Source organism: Balaenoptera physalus (genome assembly GCF_965194825.1).
Source record: "Balaenoptera physalus genome assembly, chromosome: 8".
NCBI lineage: Eukaryota > Metazoa > Chordata > Mammalia > Artiodactyla > Balaenopteridae > Balaenoptera > Balaenoptera physalus.
In genome coordinates, this window is record NC_138887.1 from 110,103,338 (window position 1) to 110,127,483 (window position 24,146).

Here is a 24,146-nt window from a genome sequence, read left to right on the forward strand (position 1 = left end):
GATAAAATACAGGTGTCTGGTTAAATTTAAATTTCTGATAAACAACTAATCATTTTTTAGTATGAGTATGTTTCATGCAGTGTTTGGGACATACTTCTATTAAAATATGATTCATCGTAGATCTGAAATTCACATCTAATTGGATGCTTGTTTTTTTATTTGATAAATCTGGCACCGCGATTCTTGCTTCATGAACACCTGAGCCTCTATTGGCTCCTTGCTGGTGGGGCAAGAGGGACTGTGTGCAGGGAAGGGCCTGATCTCTGGCCCTTGGTATCTCCATGCAGAGTCAAAAGGGATCAGGTTATAGAAGAGACAGTGCAAACGGGGAAACTGAGGCAGGCAGACAGCTGTGCTTTCCTGGCAGCACTGGGGGTGTTTGAGCTATGTTTTTCAAACTTGTTTGACCACAACCCATCATAAGAAACATAATGTATAATTCACCCCAGTATACACATACCTATGTCACTGAAACAAAACTTTTATGAAGCAATAAGTCGTCTTCTACCTGTGACAGAAGACTCTGTCTTCTATTCTGTTCTATTTCATTTTTTTAAATTCTGGTCTTAATCTCCTAAATTGAATTCATAATTCCCTAAAGGACCATAGCCCACACTTTGAAAAAACCCTGGGTTAGACGGTTACAGGTCAGGAAAGTGAATAAGGAGATTAAAAATAACTCCACTTTACGAATGAAGAAACGTGTCAGATCAGTTAAGAGACTTTCCAAGTCCATTTCACTGATTTGTGGCCAAACTCGGAATGAAACTTAGGTCTCCCAACTCCCAAGCCTGTGTTTTTGGTTTCATTCTACCACACTTTCTAGCATCTGTTTTCCTGTTCTCCAAGTTATAATCCACATTCTGAGTGGCGCATTTTTTTGGCTTTATTTTATCTAATTATATTACATCTATACCATTTTGTTATCACTTCATATTCTTCTAAAATTTCCAAGATTTATATAAATTTCTGATCTAAACTGACTATGTCATTGCTTATGACATCCATCTGACTTATATCAACATTTAAACTAATTCATCTTGGTACTTACCCTTTGATCTTGAGCATCTTACTGCCCCCCTGACCTCAGCCTTGTCTAGCGAGACAAGTGCCTCAGGAGAGGCACAGTGCCTCTTCCTTGTGCCCACCCCTGGACCGGCACTGTCGGAGATATAAGAGAAACATAAGAACAGTAACTATTACTTGTTAGCATTTGTTCTCCCTAATCTATGAGGTTGATAGAGTATCTATTATGAATATTGCCTTTTACAGAGTTGAGAAAACATTGGCTCAGAGAGGTTAAGTGTCTTCCTCAGAGTCACACAGCAAATACAGAACTCAAGTGTTCTTGCTCTCTTACACTCTGTCGTCAGGACATGGAGGTCTGCTAAGCTGAGATGCCTGCAAACTGGCAGGAAAAAGACCTCAAGCCAAGAGATATCCATGTATATTGTCTATGTTTCTCACACGCTAAGTCTAGATTTTCAGAGCACATCCTGAAGTTTCTGGAATCTTATCATTCAGCTTACTATCCTCTCCATGGCCACCCACCCCACACCTTTTTTTTTCTTGTTGTAATAGACAAATCCAGAGAAATGCATGGTCTCTGAAGCACCGCTCCCATTCCACCTCTCGCGTGTCTACAAGAGTACATCTTGGCTTGCAGAAACCATATTCAGGGACTCCCTCCAAAATTTTTATTAGCTCAGTAGTCAGTCAATTTACACAGGACAGCGGTCTGGCGCTCTCCCTCCAGCCCGCGGAATGAGCTTGCCATTTGGCTCCTCCTGGTCCCAGCGGCGCCTGCTTGAGCTGCCAGTGGAGAAGGTGGTTCTTGGCAGCCCCACAGGGCTTGGCGTAGGGGAGTTGCAGCCACCCCTCCAGGGAGGTGTGAAGCAAAGATGCCCACAGCAAGACCCACAGACAGAATTCCGCAGGTCCATGGCCCTTGTACCAACTGATCTTCACCCATCCTGGATGGAGCCAGGCTGATGGCTAAGAGCACGGGCTCCGGGTCAGTCTCCCCACCTCAAAGCCAGGCTGAGCCCCCAAAGCAGCCCTATGACCCTAAGCCTCAGTTTCCTCAACTGTAAAAGGGGATAATAATCGTATCTGATTAAGTGAGATAACATGTAAGTACTCAGCACAGAGCCTGGCACCTAGTGGCCCTCTAGAAACATTTGTTTCAAATCTTCCCATTATCCACATCTTACGGATCATTCCAGAAACCCTAAGTAGCCACATGTCCCCTCCGAGTGTTCCTCCTCGCCTTGCCGCCAAGCCTCTACTCCACCCAGGGTCTCAGCATCTGCTCCCCTCGGAAAAGAGGGCCCCTCCCCTGCCACCCCTGGGTCCCTCACTGCATGGTTCCTCCGAGTGCCCCCCCATTTTCAGCTCAGAACTTTTCTGCCCTCCTTTCCTTCCAGCAAAACTCACTCTTTCAACATCCCAGTTGTCAAGACACTATTTTCTGCTAGGGACCAACAAAATGATAAAATTACCAAATCCGAGGACTTGGAAGGATTTCCAAGGATCGTTGGTTGATCCCAGCAACCAAGGCTGGAACGTCCTTTCCCAGGCCCTGCCGCAGAATGACCCTCCAGCTCACTCCAGGAATGCGGGCTCACCTCCTCCATCTCACAAGGCTGGACCAGACTGCTAATCCATTGATCCGCTTCCCTATAGCTTCCACCCATGGCTTCAAACTCTGGGACCACATAGAATAACCCTTTTTTTTTTTTTTTTTTTAATTGGAGTATAGTTGTTTAAAACGTTGTGTTAGTTTCTGGTGTGAGACCCAAGCGGGCATTCTAGGAGCATCTTCAGGGAGAAACCAAGCCAAAGAGCTGGTCAGGTCTACCAGAGAAGCGGTCAGTCCAAACTGGCTGGCTGAGGGGCGGAACCCAGGGCTCCAGCCTGGATGGACCCGGGGAGGCCGTACGAGGCTACAGCTGCAGCAGCGACAAGCACTCCCCGAGGCCTGTGCGGTCCAGGCAGCGTTAAGTGCTGTCCACGAACCAGGACCTCTGCCAGCTACAACTCGATGGAGGAGGATTAGTACTGTACCCATTTTACCGGGTGAGAAACTGAGGCTGACGGTTAAGTTGGCCACGGTCACACAGCCGGTACATGGTGAGACACCAATTCAAACGTGGGCAGTATGACTCCTGTGTGCTTTTAAGCTCTGTGTCACCTCGGCTTCCAGGGTGGAAGTTTGAAGTGGGAAGCAAGGGGCAGACCCTGGAAAAATTCCCCAGGCTCTCTGCACAGAGCTAGACTTTCTACAGTGTTCCAGAAGCTGTGGGCTTGGGCAGTGCCCTGGGAGGTTAAATGAACAGCCCCGAGCCCATACTCAGCCTTTATCTTGCAAGGCTTCCCTCGGGTACAGCGCAGGGTCCCCGGTGATCCCAGGGTGAACTACTGTGAATCAGAATGCAAGAGGAAGATGCTCTTCCCCTGCACTTTCCATGGCAGAGCTCAGAGGCCTGGGGGAGCCCAGAACCCGGGTCTCACTTCCACCCGCCAACAGAGACTAGAGTTTCAAATCCACACATACTGAGTGAGAGGCCAGAGTGCTCGGCCCAGAAGGCTGACCGACAGTTCTGATGACCCGGGCCAGAGACTGCGTGCATTTTCTTTTGACTGTATTTCACTTCTTTCAACTCGTCTGGCCATTATTCTTACAGGAACCCTCAGGACCAAAGGCTCCTTCCCTGGCTGCATACATCTAAAGCCTCGCCCTGTGTTTCCCAGCTTCACTCGCCATACATCAGTTTTCAGGGCCTCTGAGCCTAAAACAGTCACCTAATTATAAAACACATGTTTGATTATGACACGATCCTTCCACTAAGATTACTCATCAGAAAGGTAACCCACAGGGATATTAAGAGCTTTCCGAAATGCGTTCCAGACGTTTTTACTTGAAATCCGTATCATTGTTGCCATATTTTTAATTTATCTTTTATAAAAGCCACTGGGAAAATAAGTAATCTGAGGGGTCCCCAAAGATCGGAGCAAGCTGACCAGGCCACCCTTGCCTTGACCTGAAAGATTCTGTGGGTCACAGGCCCTCTTGGGGCTCAGAGGGCAGCGGCACTCATAAAGGAATGGTGTTTTTTCATCAGGCGGTTTTTCTCAATTTTACAAAATTCAACTCCCAAACCAGAAACCCAACCCTACCTAGCATTAGTCTAAGTTTTTGGAAAGGACTCTCTTGTCTTCACTGGGGCAGCACTCACGGCATCCTGTGAGCTGGGCCAAGCAAACAGGTATCAGCACGACTTCTGTGGAAGGCGACGGCTCCACGTGGGGTTAACAGGCCTTGAGAAGATCCCGAGGGTGCCCCTCCTTTTGCTGGAGTTTAAGTCCATTTCCTCCTGCCAAGCCCTTAGCAGAAATTAAGAGCAGCTTGGCACCATGCTATTTTCAGTAAACTTTGCAAATATACTCACTGGTCTGACCAGGACCCTCAGGGGTGGCCCACTTTGGCCCATTGTTCTTTGAGAAGACTCCAGAGCCAGCTGGGGGCAGCGAGAGAAGGCGGGTCAGCAGCCTGGGCCGGGGAGCCACCTCCCCAAATTCACCTCCAAAGACTACAGGGCAGAGCAGTGGCTGCCTGTGGGCCCAGCGCCTCCCCAGATGCTTAGGGACATTAAAGGTCAAGGCAAACAATAGGGCAGAGATTCCCCATATCTAACACACGAGAGCAGGTGCCACAGAATTCTCCACTGCTTCCTCTCCCTTCCTGGGAGCCTCGGGGTGAGACTGGGCCTGGCCAGCCTGAGCAGCCGGCTGGCACCCGGGGGCACCGTGAGGTCTCTGCGTGGCCCCCTCCCCATCTCCCTGGCCTGGGTTTAGGGACACTCAGGACGCGCCCAGGTCCTCCCTCTTGCTGGATTCTCCCGGCCAGCCCCTCACGTGCTTCTGCCTGGGTTTCTGTCCCGCCTTATGAAGCATCCGCCCCTGTTCCCCTGCCGCTCCTACACATCCCCGAGTGTCCTGCTGAGTGAGGAAGGGAAAAGCTTTCCTTTCCTGTTTGTCCTGCTGAATGAGGAAGGGAAAAGCCCTCCTTTCCTGTTTGTCTTTACTTGGCCTTGTCATGGCCTCTGGAATTGAGCAGACGGGTCCTTCGATGGGCCCTAGGAGCCCCTATTTCTTCCAGGCTCCACCCTCTCTCTGCCAACTGACCTTACACACAAACCCTTCCGAGCCTCAGTTTTCTCATCTGTAAAATGAAAACTCAGTGAGATGATCCGGTGAAACTCACCCCGGGCCCGCCCCACAGAACTGGGTCAGTAGTACTCAGCGTAGCTGCGGAACTTCACCCGCCTAGAAAGACGGTGCTGGTCTGCTCTCTGCCCCTCCCCCCATGCCGGCCTCGCCCTCCCTCCCCGACCTTGTCCCCACTTCCCCGCCCCTCACTCAGGGCCTCGGCTCCGGGGGAGACAGAGACCAGCTGCAAGGGCAGCAGCTGGCGTCTGGGGACGCGGGGTGTGCTCTGTCCCGGCACGCCTCCCCTCGTTCATAAACGCACGCATGGGTCCAGCATTTACGGGCAGATACACCAGCTACAGCACGAGAGCCGCCAGCAGCCTGGCCTCCTGGGGGAAGTGGCAGCCGGCCTCCCAGACCCGTCTCCTGTGCGGCGGCCCATGGCCCTCGCGTCCTCCGGGGAGCCCAGCCTCCTCTGTCTGCTGGGAGGTCATCCCACCACCCCTGGTCCTGACACCTGGGTTGCAGGGCTCTGAGGCTCTCAGCCCTTGAGCTCCTGGGGGCCCGACATCACCCCATCATGGCCAGGAAATAGGGCCCCCCAGACAGGCCTTGCCCAGCTCAGCTGTGCCCTCCCTCTCAGGGCTGCTTCTCTGTCCCCCGGGTGCTGCCACAAGTCCCCCAACCTGGTCCATGGCTGTGGACTTGGCCCCAGGCTCTCTGCACCTGCGATCCTGCAAAAATCCCTCCAGCCAGCTGGTCCCGCCCCCCTCAGGGTCTCCTTGCACGACACTGTCACCTCTGGTACCTGGAGGGACCCCAGTCTGTCCCCACCTTAAGGTTAAGGCCTTTTGAGAAGCCTCACTCCTGTGCAGGGGGAAATGCAGTTAGGTGGGAGGCTGATGGAGGCCGTCTGACACAAGCAGCAGACACGGAAGACAAAAGAAACAAATGATTCCTTAAGATCCACGGCCAAAACAAACTGCCGTAATTAACACGTGCCACTGCAACCATCTATGGGCTGAGATGTGGTTGGCGTGAGGCAGAGGCATAAACCGCAGAGAGCGCGCACTCCAATAAAACGGCAATAAATGGTGCGGCTGTGAGGGAACTCTTTTCAGTTTTGTTCCAAAACCTTGTTTAAGTGCTTTTATTGTTTCTGTGTGAAAGAACACAAATGCTTTTTGAAAACTGCTTCAGCATAAGCCTCACCTTCCCTGGGAAGTCTTTCCGATCCCCCCAACCCCACCCCGGGCAGATGGGGTCCCACGATGGGCCCTCCAAGCTCCCAGGGTACCCACGCTTCCCTCCATCACAGCCTCAGCACCGGGGTGGCCCCTGGGCTTCTCTGCCTCTGGGGACCGAGAACTGCCCATCTCCACCCCACCCCTAGGACCATGTCGGGCACAGAGCAGGCATTAGGTGACGGCCAGCCCAGCAGAATGATTGTCAAGGCATGGAAGGGGTAGTTTGTAAACATCAAGGGGACCCCAGAGGTTGCTTAGGGGACCCTTGTAGGACAGGGGAAATTCTCAAATGGAAGGGATCTTATTAGCAAGCTCCCGAAAATAAATAAATACTAAAAATAAAAGCATAAAGTTAGGAACACATTAAACAGAATCTTTTTTCATGGGAGGGCGGGTGGGGAGTAGTGACTTGCCCTCATGTGGCCACAGTCACCCTTTTGGGATTTGTTCCACATTAAAAGAACAGCCCCATAGCAGACGTAAGAAAACCAAAAACGGATAATGAACATTAGGCCCAGGGTGGGGACTGAGTAGAAGCCCCCCCCCCGGGGGCTGGGCAGCTCTGTCCAGATGAGCAGCTGCCTGCCGAAGGGGGCGCTCCTAACTGAAGCCTTTTGTTGGATGCTTGGAGGGAAGGAGAGGGGCTTGGGCTGGGAGCACTCATTCCATTCCAGTTCATTCCACGAGACCCTCCCCATTCCATGAGGGATGAAGCGTGCAGGTCTCATTTCAGGGAGGCCTCCCGGTGACCTTCTCTCCCTCCCTGCAGGCATGATGGGGCACACGAGGGAAGGAGAATGGCATGCAGTAGACGTTATCTCTCCCCACGCCCACCCCACAGAGCTGAGCCTTCCACATCCTAAATACGATAAGAGGGGCAGGATGTGCCAGGCCCCTGCTGAGAGGCCCGGTGGGGACCACCTGCAGGCCAGCTGGCAGGAGCCCGGCCGTCTGTCCTTGGCAGCCCCCTTCACCTGTAGCCTGCACCCCGGCAGACCAGAGGCTGAGGCTTGAATGCCGCATCTCAGCTACTCTGAACGGCAATCAGCCCGCAAGGCCCTGAGGCACATGCCAGCTGTGATTTAGTAAGTCTCCTCCCACCCCCAATTTAATTTAAAGGAAAAAAAAAAATTTCCTTCCCAAGAACCTCATTCTTATTTAGCCAAACCTACTCCTCCAGCTCCCAGAGAAAGGGAGGGATGCTTTTTGTGTACCCAGGCCCACAACAGTGGGGAAACTCATGTTAGCTATTACTCTGGGGCGCATTTGTATTCTCTTTGCCACTGTCGAGGTCATTCTTGGCAAGGAAGCCTTTTCACTAAAAGCCACCAGCTGCAGAAAAGGGGACAGGGCTAAAAGCGCCTCGGGTGGAAGAGGTGAGGAAGAGGTAGGAGGTGGCCCTCGGACAGACCCCGGCTCTCCCAGGGCCTGGTCGTGTGGACTTGGGCAAGCCATCTGAGCTCCAGAAACCCCATCTCCTCCTGTGCAAAGTGGGATCTTGTGAGGACAGGACCAGATGATGGGGAGGTGCTCAGCTCGGTTCTTGGCAGAGGGAAGAGTTGAGGTGGGTCTCCAAGGACCAGCCGCAGCTCAGCTGTAGCCCCTGCTGCCTCTCCTAGGGTTTATCTTCCAGTTTCTTCCTCCTCTGATGACAGGAGTGGGGACTTCTCACCAGCATCTCCCCCAAGGCGGCCCCCACTAAATTCTTAATTCTCATCGGCACAACTGTTTCCACCTCTCCTGGGATGACTCCAGGCTTGCAGCTTCTGCTCACAGGGTCACGCGTGTCCCAAAGCAGAAGAGTTACAAACCGAACTTCCTAAGAAAACCCCCTATATGGTACTTACGGGGAATCCTCACTACAGCCCTCAAGGTGCGGTTTCTCCCCATTTTACAGATGAGCAAACTGAATGCCGGCATGGCTTTAATAACTTGCTCACTGTCTTCCAGCTACATCTGATGAATTCCACATCTCCACTCTTCCTTGTTTACAATTCTGCCTGCCGGTCATGCAATTCAAAATCTCAGGAGTTCATTATTTAAAAAGGAGTAAATTGCTCCTTAGACTTTTTTTATAACTTCAAAACGTACTCTTCACTAGAGTTGGGTTTATTTTAAAGCTGAGCTGGTTTAATGGATTTTTTAAAGAGTAATAAGTGAGGGGGGACTTCCCTGGCGGTCCAGTGATTAGGACTTGGCGCTTTCACTGCCGAAGACCCGGGTTCAATCCCTTGTCAGGGAACAACTAAGATCTCGCAAGCCACGTGGCATGGCCAAAAAAAAAAAAACACACACACAATTAAGTGAGAATTTCTGTGTGGGCAAAAGTGAGGGCAGGTCACCTCACCTGTCTGGGCTGTGGCTGTTGAACGGAACAATGGGAAGGTTCAACTCATGTCACTTCCAAGTCTCTGCTCTTTTCTCCCAGTCACGTGTCAGCTCAGAGCACTGGGTGACTCTCCTTTCCCCGAAACTGGCCAACAGATACACCTCACTTCCTGCATTTGTTACAATCCGGTACCAAACGCCACTTAAAGCCTCTGGATATCGTTCTTGGGAAAGGAGATTTTTTTTCTTTTTCTATTTCTTTATTTATTTTGGCTCAGGCCTAGCCCTCCCCGCTTACATCCTGAGCTGTAAAAATGGACTGAGCAGGCAACAGAGAATTTAAAATGAGCTGGAGGGAAAGAAAAAAAAAATCCTGCTACAATAAATCGCATCACAGTGGCGATCTCTATCTAACCAGAACATTCTCAGCCCAGACAATGGCTCATTTATTTCCAACAATATTCAATACAACAGAATTCCAGGCCAACAAAAGGATTTCTACAGGTTCTTGGAGTTGGTTGTAGAGGGGTATAACCTACATAGAAAAGAGAGCTGTTCAATTATAGATTCCCAGGCGTGAGGGAGACCTTTGTAAAAAAAAAAATTGTAAGGTGGTCTGCTGAAAATGTGGCGTCTTCCCCGGGGAGCACCTCACCTCCTGGCAGTGCGAGGCAGAAGCACCAGGTCCTGCCTGGGGAGGGCGCTCGGGTGAACATCTGGGTGGACATGGCTGCCGGTGGGATGCTGAGAAGAGCCCACTACCCGAGGCCCTCAGAGGACACATTTTATAAATATCCAGGCAGGCAGCCTCGCAAGACTCCTGGGCTTTACAAATACATTTAGATTCCATGGTCAGCGAGACTGTATTCTGAGCATAGGCGGGAAAAAGGCGGCAGGAAACAGGAGGGCAGGGAGGGGTCTGGAAGCAGCCTTCTAAATTTAACATGCAGTTGCTTTTAGGCCAAGTGGATGAAAAATAAATTCCAGTGCTTAAAGCTCTTATCTTTGTTTACCATTTCCCCAAACAGTAAGTGACCTGGACTCTGGCTTTTAGACTGAATTATCAACCAAGATGCGCACAGGAATGAGGGGTGGGATGCTGGGGGCTGTGCCAGGGGGATAAAGAGAGCAAGCTGACCGCTCGCTCTCCACCTTCACGTGACATTTCCTCGGCCTGGCAGAGTGACGGGGATCTGATGTCACAGGCTGTCCCTGGGTGGGCCAGGGCGCAGTCATGATGCGTCAGACCATCCCAGACATGGAGGGCACCATGGAGTCATCCACCTCCTGTTGATGAGGGATCCATAAATATCCTACAGCGACCTTTGCCGATGCTCAATAACAGCTTTTGAAAATCTCCAGTGGGCATGGGGCTTGCCTGCTTTATTGTCACGTGCTGGTCATTTGAAAATTCTTCTGTATGTCCAGTCAAAATCTTTCTCTCTGGGACTTATCGTTGGGCCTGATTCCATCCTCAGCACCTACATCCTTTTCCTTTGTCACGTGCCTGCCACTCAGACAGGTGACAATGCCCTCATTTCTCCCCTTGGCTGGCTCTGTTCTCCTGAATTCGTTCAGTGTGACTCACAGAAGCATGTCAGTCCCGCCTCACTCCCTCTGGCTCCATCCCTCTCTCCCTGCCCATCCCTCTCTCCCTGCCCATCCCTTGACGCCCTGGATGCTGGCTTTGGCCTCACCTCCCTCCTCCAGTTGACCGACGCAATGGCCTTTCCTGTCCCTCTGCCACCTTCCCCCAGGCAGCCCTCACGGTTCGGTGCTCAGCTCCGTGCTTTCCTCTCCTACCTCCATCCCAGAGCACTCGCGCATCTCTGTGGGCTGAACTGGACGCCAGCCCCCGCTGGGGCCCCCAGCACCGGCCTGCCAAAGCCAAGCGCCTCCTGCAGGAGGGCAGCCTTACCCAGGTCGGTCCTGTCTCCGTCTTTCTTCCAGCCCCCCAGGGATGAAACCTGGGAATCGCTTTTAGGTCTTCATTCCCTGACCCTTTATATCCAGAGATTCACCTCGCCAGTGAGTCATCCTTTCTACCAATGACTCTGGATATTAAATCAGAGAATTACCTTGGGAGCTTTTACAACCACACTAATTCCTGTGCCTCGTCCAGACCAATTAAAACGGAATATTTCTAAGTGGGGCCCAAGCATCAGCAGGGAGCAGCCGAGAGGGAGACTCAAGGCTTGCATTGCTCCCCTCTTTCAACCCCTTTTCCCGTCCTGACAGCTGACAGGTCATCAGACCTCATCACTTTTGCCTGGACTCCTGCTGTTATCTCCTGCTTTATCGCCCTGTTCCCCCAACTCTTCCAAATATCCCTCCATGTCAATATCAGATCACAAAATACCATTTTCAGTATGTTACCTCTACTTATCAAAAACCTTCAGTGGCTCCCTCTTACCAAAATAACAAATCTTTGAACAAGTAGATGGTTTCCCGAACACATAATAAGTTGTAGGTATGGGACTGTATCTTATCGCCCCTTTCCCTTTTTTCCTCTCCCCCAACACTCAGCTAAGTGCCTGTCAGGTACTTGACGTCTATCTGAGGAGTGAACAAAAAATATTTATCTGCAAATTAATGCCATACACTCTCTCTCCAGGGCAGAAAACGGGCTGGGTGCTTTAACTATCGTTTACTTAGGGGCTTATTTCTTTAAACATCACATATAATCGACTGTGGACGATCTGCGCTAATGGAGAGAACCGAGTCCTAAATATTACAAGACAGCAGATAATTCAAAAACTCGAATCTAGTTGATTTGGGAACGTGCTTTATGCTTATGAGGGCTTATGTCTGGTCATTGAGACAATTTTAAAATTAGGTAATTAGATGTGTCTTATTTGTTCCTATCACCAACCCACCCCCACCCCGCCATACACACTATAGGAATACATAACGCAGCTCCCAAAATAATACACTATTTTTTCTCTCAACCTTTTCCTGAAATAGAGATGGTGGTTACATTCCAGCACACTGGAGGCGGCGGGCAGAGGGAAGAAGGGAGGAACCCACAATGACAGTAAATAGAGGGGACAGGGGTGTCAACGAGCTGCCTTTCACCTAATTCACCGTTAACATTTAGGCAGTACACACACCAGTTTGTAAACTGTTCACAGTATCTACTAAAGCTGACCACACACATCCCCTGTGACCCAGCAATTCCACTCCTAGGTACATACCCAACAGAAACGTGACTTACGTTCACTGAAAGCCATATACAAGAATGTCCCGCTTTATTCATAATGGCCCCCAAACTGGGGACAAAGCAAATGTCCATCCACAGCTGGAAGTACGAACAGATGTGGAATGGACACACTGCAACTCACACCACACCACCGATGAGTCTCAAAGACACCGCAGTGAACACAAGAAAGCAGGTGCAAAAGCCATCGTACTGGATGTTCCATTTACGTAAAGCTTTTTAAAAGGCAAGATAACCTCTTGTGTTAGAAGTCAGGATAATGGTTACTTTTGGGGGGCTATGACCGGAAGGGGTCATGGGGGCACTTCTGAGGGCTGGAAATATTTTGCGTCTTGATCTGGATGCTGGTGACACAGGTGTGCTTTGTGAAAATTCACTGAGCGCTGCACTTTTGTTTGTGTTCTATTTTTCTGTGTGCATGTTATTCTTCCAGAAAATGTACAGAGGAAAGTAAGGGAGGAATGAAGGGAGGGTAGAGGGGGGATAAAAGGAGAGAGGGAGGGCGGTTTAGGCAGCAGTGCATGATGGAAAATCCTTGGAATCTGAAGATCTGGGTTTGGTTCTGACTCTGCCATGTACTAGCTGTGTGACCCTGGACGAGCCACTAACCTCTCTGAGTCTGTTTTCTTCATCTATAAAATAGGCAACAAAAATGCCCTACCTGCTTCACAGTGCAGTTATGAGGACCAAATGGTATAAGGGATGTAAACATCCTTCAGAAGGCAGTACAGTACTGCAGGAGGGGAAGTCCCATTGTTATCGTAGATCTCTGCAGACAGGAATTTCTGCATCAACAAAGCTGAACCCAGGGCCGTTGGCGGGGACGGCTGACACCGTGGTGTGTGTGTGTGTGCTTCACGTTCTTTCATTACATCTCCTCGCCTAATCCCTTAAAGGCCTGGGCCTCAGAGTACAAGAGCACCTGGAATAATCCCTGTGTTTATGTGATATGGGCTCTGTCTCATTCCTTTGAAAGTGGATATAAATAGATGTCATACACACTCTCCTAATTACCTTTTCTAAGGTAGGGATGCCCGTCTACATCTAAATCTGCCACATTCTTTAGACCAGCACACAGGACTGTCTGGGCATTGGCTAGGCAAGCCAGCCATGCTGAGAGAAAGGAACCCGCCACGTGCCATCCCTCTCGGGACGCCCCACCCCACCCCCTTCCCCCATTGCTTCTTGCTCCAGGCCTGAAACAACTCACTCAGAACATCTATGGATGTCAAAGCTGAAGAGTCAGAGCTGGAAGGACCCCAGCACCCCAGTTTAAGAAATGGTCTGTGAAGAGCCCAGGCCCGGCGACTGCAGGCTTTTCTCCCGGGTCAGTGGGCAAAAGGGCAAAGCGAGAGTTGCCAGGTTTTCCACGGTAGGGTTTCATCTTATAGTCTGTGTTCCCCAGAGAAGGAGTGCAAGTGGAAACCTCGATTTTTCCCCGCGGCTGTCTTGCCCCCGCTGTCCCTCGGCTGGAACCCCAAGTCTCATGGGGCTGCAAGTTCCCAGCTTCTAGTGGGCAGTTGAGGGCAGACACGACCCCGCCCACTGCGTGCGACACCAAGTCCAGCACGTGCAGGTGCGCACTTAGCAATACTATCTGATACTGCTACTTCTTGGGAGGAACAAAACTGAGGCCCCCCCCCACTTCTATTTCCTTTAGGAAAATAAGAAAATATTAATTTTTCTGTTAGGTCCCTGAACCTCCAGGAAAAATCTTTTTGAAAGCAATGACATTTTAATTTTCTTTTTCTCATTTAGACTCCATACCAGCACACACCCAGTGTGAGGTGTACGTGTAGGTGTGAGTGACTCAGTGTGTGTGTGTGTGTCTGTGTGTAACTTGCAGAGAAAATGGTACACAAAAATCCAAATGTAGCAAAGTGAGATTAATAGGCAAGGGCAGTATTTCCTACTTAAAAGTATTTATCAGTAGGTTTTTCCATAGAGTTCCCTTAACCATCAGGTTTAGCTGCTGCATTTAAATATTGGTTTATAGAGCCTAAACTAAATGATAGAAAGACTGAGAGACCAAGAAACTTAGAAACAAAATTAGCAGTGACTGCCCACTGAAAAATCAAATATAGATGAAAAAGTCTCCCTGAAAATTAAAGAACTCTGGATTGAGAACATAAACCACAAGGCAAAGATTCCGTTTGCTTTTTTTGCTTCTATTTTCCCCAATATTTAATAGTCAGTATTTCCCAATATTAAATATTATTTTCAACCTTCTAAGAGTACAGTTACTTGTTTTACAGAATCGGTCCCAGCTGAAGTGAATTCTATAGGATTGTATAATTGCTTTCCTCCTTGACACATCCTTACAGGATAGTTTAAAATGTAGGAACAGAGGGCCTCATGATGAAACGTGCTCCCTGCCTCCAAATATGTCGGCTTCTATTTAAACATCTGGGGTGAGCTCACCAGCCTTTTCTTCCAAGGAAAAGCACTTTCTTGACTAAACTTCCCTTTCTTTCCCTTTTTCACTTCAAATAAATTCCACTCCCACCCCCATTTTTAAGTGTTAGTTTTGCTAGATGGCAAAGAAAAATATGCAGCACGCATACAGCACACCTACCTTTTCCATTTCATTTCTTGACGGCCACATCCCCCATCAGGTACCACGCCCCCTGCATTCACTCGCTTCTGCCCCGGCCCAGGTCGCCCTGCACAGAGGTCTTTCTCTCTCCTGCGCCTGGAGCGCTGCTCTCCATCCTCCAAGATGCCCCAGAACAGCAGCTCTCCCAGTCAGCCAGCCTGACACAACCATTTTTAATTCTTTAACACATCTCACAGTCTTTACATGGGCTCTTCCACACACTATTGCTATTTCAATTTCTTTTTAACACCTTACATTTTTTTAAATTTGTATATTCAAATTTTATTTTTTCAGAATAGCAATTAATAGTTATTCCAGTTAAACTGATTTTTTTAAAAGCATGAGGAAAATAATTTATATTTCTTCCACCAAGGAGAAAGTAACCACTAATACAGATTTAGTTCTACTATATAGGTATCTTTCTTTTTCTTTCTCAAATTACAAGATTACATCATTTTCTTTTTTAACCTGCCGATGTAGTGGATTACGTTGATTGATTTTTGAAATAGCCTATCATAGCTAGAAGAAATCTCACTTGGCTATAGCACCTTAACTTTTCATGAAGGAAAACTTTAACCTGTACAAATTGTCAGAATAGCTGAGAACCTGTGTACCCGTCACTCAGCTTCAACAAATGGCAGCTATGGCCCCTCCGGTTTCCCCACCCTCCCCCACTGCCATTGTTTAAAAAATCCCAGACATAGTATACATGTCATCTGCAAACATTTCAGTATATATCTCTAAAAGAAAAGGGCTCTTTTCTAAAACTTGACAACCAGGGGCTTCCCTGGTGGCGCAGTGGTTAAGAATCTGCCTGCCAATGCAGGGGACAGGGGCTCGAGCCCTGGTCCGGGAAGATCCCACATGCCGCGGAGCAACTAAGCCTGTATGCCACAGCTACTGAGCCTGCGCTCTAGAGCCCACAAGCCACAACTACTGAGCCCACGAGCCACAACTACTGAGCCCACATGCCACAACTACTGAAGCCTGCACGCCTAGAGCCCGTGCTCCACAACAAGAGAAGCCACCGCAATGAGAAGCCCGCGCACCGCAACGAAGAGTAGCCCCCGCTCGCTGCAACTAGAGAAAGCCTGCGAGCTGCAACAAAGACCCAAAGCAGCCAAAAATAAATTTAAAATTTTTTTTAATGCTTTAAAAAAAGCAAAACAAAACAAAATATGACCACCATACTATCCTCACAGTAAAAACCGAATGAACCATAATTTCCTAAGTGCACCAAATATCCACTCAGGGTCCAAGGTCCCATGATTGAGTTATAATTTTGTTTTTAGATGGGGTTTGTTTGAACCAGCACCCAAACAAGCCCACCTACTTTTCACTGGCCTTTCTTATTCATCATAAATATCCCCGTTTAGACATCACTTCCTCCTGGCAGCTTCCCCGATCCCAAACGCCGGGATGTGTGTCCCTCGTCTGCTCCCCCACAGCACCTGTGCTCACCACTCTGTAACCTGCAGCCCTGGTTTGCATCCTGAGACAGACTGTAACCTATCCGAGAACACGTCGGTGCTAGCACAGCGCCTGGTCAACAGTAGGCACCAACTCTGCAGTTGAATGAATAAGTAACAAATGAGCTCCCACACAGGACAGCTTCTCCCGCTCCCCCCACAAGCCCCTTCTGTAACATGACCCACGTTCAGCACAATGACTTGCTCAGAAGTCTGTTTCCCCACAGAGCAGAGGCTTACTCATTCTGCGATCCCAAACACCCAGCCCAGCACCTGACACCAGTGGGTGTTCACTGAGGGGTTGGCTTTTCTACTCCACATTCTATCTGTGTGACTTTGAGCTCACAGCCTCTCCTCTCTGGGTCTCACGTTGCTCATCTCTATAATGAAGAATTTGGATTCAAGATTTCCAAGGTCCTTTTGGGTTCAGTTTGTGATTCTGAGCAGGAGCCCAGCCTCGCAGGGAGTCTCCATTTGCCATACGCTTGCTGCCCTCTGCTGGCAGGATTGGTGCAGGACACCCCCCCCATCCCGGATTTTCCTGAAAGAACTATAGGCGGGCAAAAACAGGTCCCCAGGGGTGAACTGGTGTGTGAGTGAGTGGGGACTTGAATTGCATTGCCTCACCTGGATCTGGTTAAAACATAGAGGCCTGAGCCTTCCCCGACCCCATCCATCCACGCCTCCAGCAGAGAGGATCACTGGGGCAGGTCAGACAGACAGACTTATGCAGTGGTCTCACGCCCTTGGCTGCACAGAACTAGTACCCAGGTCCCCACCTTAGACCAACAATCAAACCCCTGGGGGGCAGGGCTCAAGCATCTTTATATATTAAAAGCCACCTGGTCACTTCTAATATTCGACCACATCAAGAACTGCTGGACCAGCACGCTGATGTTGACATGTGTATCTTGAGCCCAAAGCTAAGAAGTGGTGAAAAGCTCATCCGGGGAAAATAAATGAAGACTTGACTTTATAGTACATATTTCCCTTGGCCTAGCTTTAAAAGTTCTCTTTCAAGTACTGACAGCTTCCCAGCCAATTTTGTTTGAGGAACCAATACCATTGACTCATTAGGGATGCTACTCCCAGATCTGGTTTCTTTTTCTTTTTGAGATATATTGATAGTTCTATATTTTGGTGCACAGTACCACTGTTTTGTTTTGGTTTTTTTTACATTTCTGCATTTGTTAAGACTCCTTTGGTTGCAGGTAACAGAATTCAGCTGTCACTAAGTTAGGTCAAAAATGGGAACTTAGGGCTTCCCTGGTGGCGCGGTGGTTGAGAATCTGCCTGCCGATGCAGGGGACACGGGTTCGAGCCCTGGTCTGGGAGGATCCCACATGCCGCGGAGCAACTAGGCCCGTGCACCACAACTACTGAGCCTGTGCGTCTGGAGCCTGTGCTCCCCAACAAGAGAGGCCGCGATAGTGAGAGGCCCGCGCACCGCGATGAAGAGTGGCCCCCGCTTGCCACAACTAGAGAAAGCCCTCGCACAGAAACGAAGACCCAACACACCCAAAAATAAATAAATTTTATAAAAAATAAAAAAGGGAACTTACTGGAAGGGTACTGAGATGCCACCCACAGGACTACTTGCCAGGAGCAGATGGCAATCAGTACACCAGGAAACGGTCTCTGTCTTTTGCCTCTGCTTCTCCACACATCTAACTCATTGCTTCTTTCTCATGGCAAACGTGCTTTCTGCTCATTAATCCACAAGGCAGAACATGGCCACCAACAGATCATAACTCACCCGTGTTCAGCTTCCACCTGCTGGAGAAAAACTCCTTTTTCCTCTGTCTCAGGTCCAAATGTCCAGGCTGGTGCCCTCACATCAGAGGCCCACTCTTGGTCCAATCAACCGTGGCCTGCAGGGCTGACTATATAATTTGTCGGACCTGAGGCAAAATGAAAAAAGCAGGGGAAAGTGCCATTAACAGTACATATAAAAGTTCTTCCTATCTTCTTTCATCTCTCAAATTATCACAGTGGTTTTTTTAATATTCTATTTAATACCAGTCTAAGTAAAGAAAACTCTAAATTTTACATTATTAGCATGAATTTTACCACTCATCTCTGGATCATGCAACGCCACAGTTTTAAATGTTACTATCAGAGCATTTAACTCACATGCAGAATCACTGAATTACATAATTTGTATTTCGTGACTCACAGGCCAGAAGAGACAAAGACAAACCAAACTATTGATGACTGGGGGGATGAGAGGGTGCACCAGGCTTCCCCAGGGGGGCTCGCCCTGGGGGGGGGGGAACACGGGATGGGCTGGGAGAGTCAGGCCCTCACCGGTACCCAGGAGCCCTGCCCTCTCCTGCCAGCCGCCAGGCCCATGAACCCTGGGGCAGCGTCTAGGAAAGTGGAGCCAGGCGTCCCCCCTTCCCACAGGCCCAGCCCCCAACCCACAGTAGGCTGTGACCCTCAGAGATCTTTAAACCTCTGTGCCAGGACACGTGTTGTACCTGGACCAGGGGTGGGCAGAGGCTTCCCCGGGCCGACACAGCCATGGTGCTTCCAGCCCGGGGCAGGGACGGTTGACATGTGCCCACCCCGAGATGCTTCAGGGTGAATGCACCCCATTCCTACCCTCTCTGTGCCTGAGCCCAGGCCTCTGCCGGGGCTGGAGGGCAACAGTGGTCAAAGGGCAAAGCGGAGACGGGCGGCCGGGCTGGGCCCCAGGCACCGGGGCAAGACAGCAGGCAGCTGAGAACCCACCCTGGGGAGGCGGCCAAGGTGGGACCACTCGTGGGCGAGGCTCCAATACCCCAGTGCATGCTCCATGGTCCCCTCAGACTCTACTCCCAAAACACAAATTCAAAGATAATGACGATTAAGAATCTCCAGATGGCAACCCACAGAGCATTAAACCCCAAAGCACAGGGCCCCTCTCCTTGGCCACGTGTTTATCGGGCCCACCCTCGTGGCCTGGGATGGAGGTGGAAGTGTAGGGTCGAGAGATAACCTTCTAAAGAAACAGTTCCCAGAAGTGAAGACGGAGAATGTTGGAAAAGCCAGCTGTTTTCATTTATGCCCTTCAAATTCATAAACATTAGACTGCACATGTTCTCTGCAACTGGACTTTTTTTACTCAGTATTTTATGCACATCATTAATGGCCACACTTCATTGATGGCTAGACTCTAATAGATTAGCTAAGATATTTACCAGGGACATCAAGCCTCCACGTGTCCTGGCCCCATCACTCTCCCCTCTGCCCCTCCTGTCCCCGCATAAAACACTGTGTATTTTATGCACATCACTAATGGCCACTGGAATAGAGCCTACGCAGGGCAGCCCTGTGGCAGCTACTGCAGGGCCCGCAGGATGGACTTGCCCCCAAGTGCTGCCCCCCTGCTGTCCTGAGAGGGGAGGACAGAAGCAAGCCAACCTCCCAAACTGAAGACTCCTCTTTGATTAGCATCAACTGATTTAGAAAGCTGAGGCTGTCACCTATGAGGCAGGTAACTTCACTCAAGCTCTGCTGGGAGTGGGGAGAGAGGACGGGAGGATCTGGGGGAAATCCTTCCTTGGGGAAACTAGCAGAGCAGCTAATAAACTTCTATGACCCCACCCTAACTCATCCCACTCACATGGGAGCCCACATCCAGCTTCTCAGCCTCTCGCCAATTCACCATCACCTGCTCCTCGGGCCACGGGCTGAGGGCCAGAGAGTGACAGGGTCACCCCAGTGGAAGTCGTCGAGGGGATGCTAGGGTTCCCCAACACGGGGTGCTGCAGTTGTGCTTCTCCACACCTTCCTCCCTAGCATGGAATCAACATTTACCATCTGTTTACAATCTGATGAGTGAAAACCAAATCTCATGGTTTTAATTTGTATTTTTCATCATGGCAGCTCATATTTGTTCTGTCTTTTGCCTCCTTGTTTCCTTTGACCACTTTTCTGATGAGTTTCTTTTCTTACTGATTTATTGTAGCTCTTTGGGTTTTTGTTACCATCGATCCTTTCTAGATGTGGCGATTTTTTTTGTTGTTGTTGTTGCTATTTTACTATTGGTCTTTTAACTTTATGATGTGCCCATTACTACCATGTGACAACCTCTCTGAGCCTCAGTTTCATCATCTAAGAGATGGGAGAACAGCTGTTCTATTGGTTTGCTGGAGCATTAAATTAAGTGTCAACAAAAATAATCAATAAACAGGGCCATTCCCGGTGGTCCAGTGGTTAAGACTCCACGCTTCCACTACAGGGGGTGCGGGTTTGATCCCTGGTCAGGGAACTAAGATCCCGCATGCCATGTGGCACAGCCAAAAAATGTAAATTAAAAAAAAAGAAAATAATCAATAAACAATCAATAATAAGAACAGAAAAGAGTTTTATTTGAGCCAAACTGAGAACTAGCCTGGAAGCCCACTTCCCAGATTACTCTGAGAAACTGTTCTGGAGAAGCAGGATTTTCAGCCCAGTTTTATATCTTGTCAGAACAAGGAACATTAAACGGGTCAGGGTTACATTTCTTCAAGGTTAAAAAAAAACCCAAAAAACAGACCAGCACGTACACAGCAAATCAACATGGCCTTGGCACCTGGGAAGGGAGACATCATTGAAGAAGTACAAGCATTGGCGTCCCAGGAAGAGAGGCATTTAATCTCTATTTTTAACATGCACATTCTTTACTTCTGGTCAATGTGCCCTTTCCTTTAATAATTAAAGCAGATGTACAATGTATGTTTGGTAAGCCACAAACAGGCTATTTTAGTTAGCATAAAATTCAAGTTAACTCACGTATAAGCCAGATTGGCTTTCCTATATCTCAATATGTAAAAATTTCTTTCCTCATAAGGGAGTGTGTACAATATGTAGCCTGCCAGATCTTCAGCTCTCAATAAATGCTAGCAGTGCAGCTGCTGCCATTGCTTTATTACAAACTTCTCTGACACTCAAAGGCCCCGCAGTCCCAGGCCTGGCCTGCTCATCTTCAGTGATGGACAGCACTGTGAAACAAGCACAACAGAATATGCAGAATATTCTGTAGAGTGCTAATCTAATGCAATTTGCGTAGTATCACTTTTCATCTTGTGGGTTTCCATTTAAGTCTTTGCAAACATTGGAGCTGGGACTCTAAAGTTAGCGGAAAAGACAGAACACTGTGTGACTCGGTCTAACTCAACATTCTTTGTCACCACCCTTCCATCAGCCGGCCCCTGAGTACTGCAGCCTCCAGAAAGGCCTGCCCTACCTGGACATGGTGATTGCAGAGACCTTGAGGATGTACCCACCGGCTTTCAGGTAAGCCTCTACCCCAGGGCCCCTGCACCCCAGGACCCCTTCAGCATCACTGTTTGGAGTCCTTGTTAGTCCTCAGTCTGTCACCACCTGGGTTATGAAGAATGTTGGACTCAAGCTCCTGGAGGTCGAGGTCTGAAACTTGGGTTTTTTAATCCCCTGGGGCACTGGACGCCAAGCCTAACATAGGGTCACCATAGCAATAAATGTCCAGCCTATATTCCTATATGTTAACCATGTTTTCAAAGTGTCATTGGTCTTTTCTTAACATGACCTTCCTCCCCAACCCAAGCCGATCTCTTTGACCTCCTAGCCCTTAGATGGCTTTTGCTGTTCCCCTGGTCTGTTCATTCATTCATTCACCAACTATTTACTGAGCATCTGCTCTGTGCCCCGCACTGGGAAATCAGCCAAAACAGATAAAATGCCAGCCCTTGGAGTTGATGTTCCAGGGGGAACTTCCAAGGCCTGGGACGCTCCTTCTTATTCTCCAGCACTCCACACCCGTCCCATCCTCAGAGCTCCGATCCAAGACTCACCACTCCAGGAAACCTGGCCAGCCTCACCCGTTCCCTGCCTCTCCTCCCCCAGCACTTTGCACGCTAACTCTACTTCATATTATATTTTTGGATAATTCTCAGCTGCTCTGCAACATTTCACCAGTGTGCAGTCATCCAGTCACACCAACCTGTAAGTGCCTTGAGAGCAGGAACCAGGTCTTCTGCTTCTTTCAAATTCCCCCAAAACAAGATGTTACCGAACCAGGCTCGTTCACCCCATGCACAGCAAGCCAAGTGCTGAGATGCTGAGGTTGTCAGCAGAGAAGAGATACATTCACAAGGCAGCCAAGCGTGGAGACAGGAGAACAAATCTCAAATCTGCCTCCCCGACGGCAAGGGGCTCGGGGTATTTATGGGATAAAGCTGCGGCGTGGTGGGCTCTGGGAGCATGGGAAAAGGTAATGATTGGAGATGAGAAAAAGGTGAGGCAATCGTAGTTCTGCGCAGGTGCAGCTAAGCTACAGGCTTCTCCACGGGACCCAAGTTCAGAAAACGTCTGCGTTACCGCGTTCCGAGGATGGAGTTTTGGGCCCTCTGACGTCAAGAGGTCACCAAGCGAACACTCGCGCATGCCCAGTTGGAGGGTCGGTGGTCTTAATCAGTCTTGACTGGCTCAAGCTCCAACTAGACACAGCTGACTCCAAGCTCCTGAAAAACAACTTGGGCAAACATCTTCTTGTTTAAGCTACGTGACGCTTGCAGGACATGCAGCTTTTTCTGTAGCAACAATTAAAGCGAGCTTGATCAATGAAGGCAAGTTTAATGGGTCTAACTGATGATTACCCTTGGTTTCAGAGGCATCCCATGGAGCACAGGGTCTTCACTTAGGTCCCCAGGCCCTTAGACAGTGAAACATTGCCAGATTTCAGGTTCTAGAAACAGAAGCGACACGAAGCATTTAACTGTATATCATAAATTCCACTCTGCATCTCTATGAAGTAATGTACCACATAAACCATATGGAGATAACTTTTGCCATTTTAAAAAGAGAAAATGTGGATGATTTGTAGGTATCTCAAAATTATATTCCAAACCGAAAATATCATAGAGAGTGTGGTTGTAGATATTGTCCAAAATGTTCAGACCCAGAGCCAATATAGAGAATTCCTGGGGTGTGAGTCAAATCACATCATCCTCAAGCACACATGGTTTCAGTCTCCTGGTCTGGGAGCAGACAAGAAACGCCAGGGCTCGCCTCATTGCTCTCCTGACGCCAGCATTAAGACCTGATTCCACAGGCCTTCCCCGACTTCTTTAGGAGCCTCAGAGCAAACTGTCATCCAATCCTTGTTTTTGAATGATTTATACCAGCTTCCTTCCAAGGGAACTGTGGGCAGCTGCTATACACGTGAAATTCAAAATAAGACATTCAGTGATAAAACAGAACAAAGGCTGTTTAAAGGAAAGAATCCTTTACAGGACCCCAGAGATAGCAATAACTGGGGTCAGGCTTGGTGGCTGAGACTCCTGGCAGAGAGGGAAACCAGCTGAGTTGAACAGTCATATTCTCTAGTAGGAGGAAAGTGTATAAATTGATCAAAGACACATCATTTCCTGGATCTAAACTCAATCAAGAATTCATCACATGAGACCTTGTATAGATGACATGTTGAGAGGCAAAGTCAGCAGTCTCTTCAACACCAAAATTCTGCAGTCAATTCTCCTTCTGACCCTTTATAAACAGCAAAGTGTAAAAGGAAGTCAGTGAAGGCATTGCTCTGGGGAACCAGGATGCTCGTGATCTGAGAGTATCTAGAGGGCAGGACAGGACAGAACAGGACAGAAACCAGAGTATCTGGATGAGTTAGTTAAAATTCCCAATAAAAATATAGAGCCAGTGCTCCATAATGACAGAGCGAGTCTAGACAGAAAGTCAAGACAGTCTCGGTCCTGCCCTTAGTTTACTGTGTGATCTTGGGTTAAGTTCCAGACTGTTCTAGGCTTCTGTTTCCTGTGTGTTCAGAGGGCACACAACACCTGCTCTGCCTACCCCAGAAGTGTTGGGAGAATCAGTGGGACAGTAGATGTAGAAACGCAGTACCCCTGCAGGCAGTGTGCCGTGTAAGGTATGAAGTAAGGAGCAAGAAGCACAGAGCTTAGAGTTGAATGGCCTGACCCCATCTGGCTCCAATCTCGGGCAAGCCACGCTCTCCCTTCCCCATACCTACGCCACTGGTGTTTTTAATCATATCACTCTGTTGACTTCTGTTATCAAACAACAGAAGTGAGAGAGGCAAGTCATCATTATTCTCACCC

General features: G+C 49.0%; 1 protein-coding gene across 3 annotated transcripts in view; it reads left to right on the top strand.

The window, feature by feature from the left end:
- TBXAS1 (thromboxane A synthase 1) overlaps positions 1 to 24,146 on the top strand; it is a 151,013-nt gene that overhangs the window by 118,345 nt on the left and 8,522 nt on the right. For all 3 annotated transcript variants that reach the window (XM_082473035.1, XM_082473034.1, XM_082473036.1), the window contains one exon: positions 21,242 to 21,333. In XM_082473035.1, the coding sequence (XP_082329161.1) occupies positions 21,242 to 21,333 (92 nt within the window). The remainder of the gene's footprint in view (positions 1 to 21,241; positions 21,334 to 24,146) is intronic.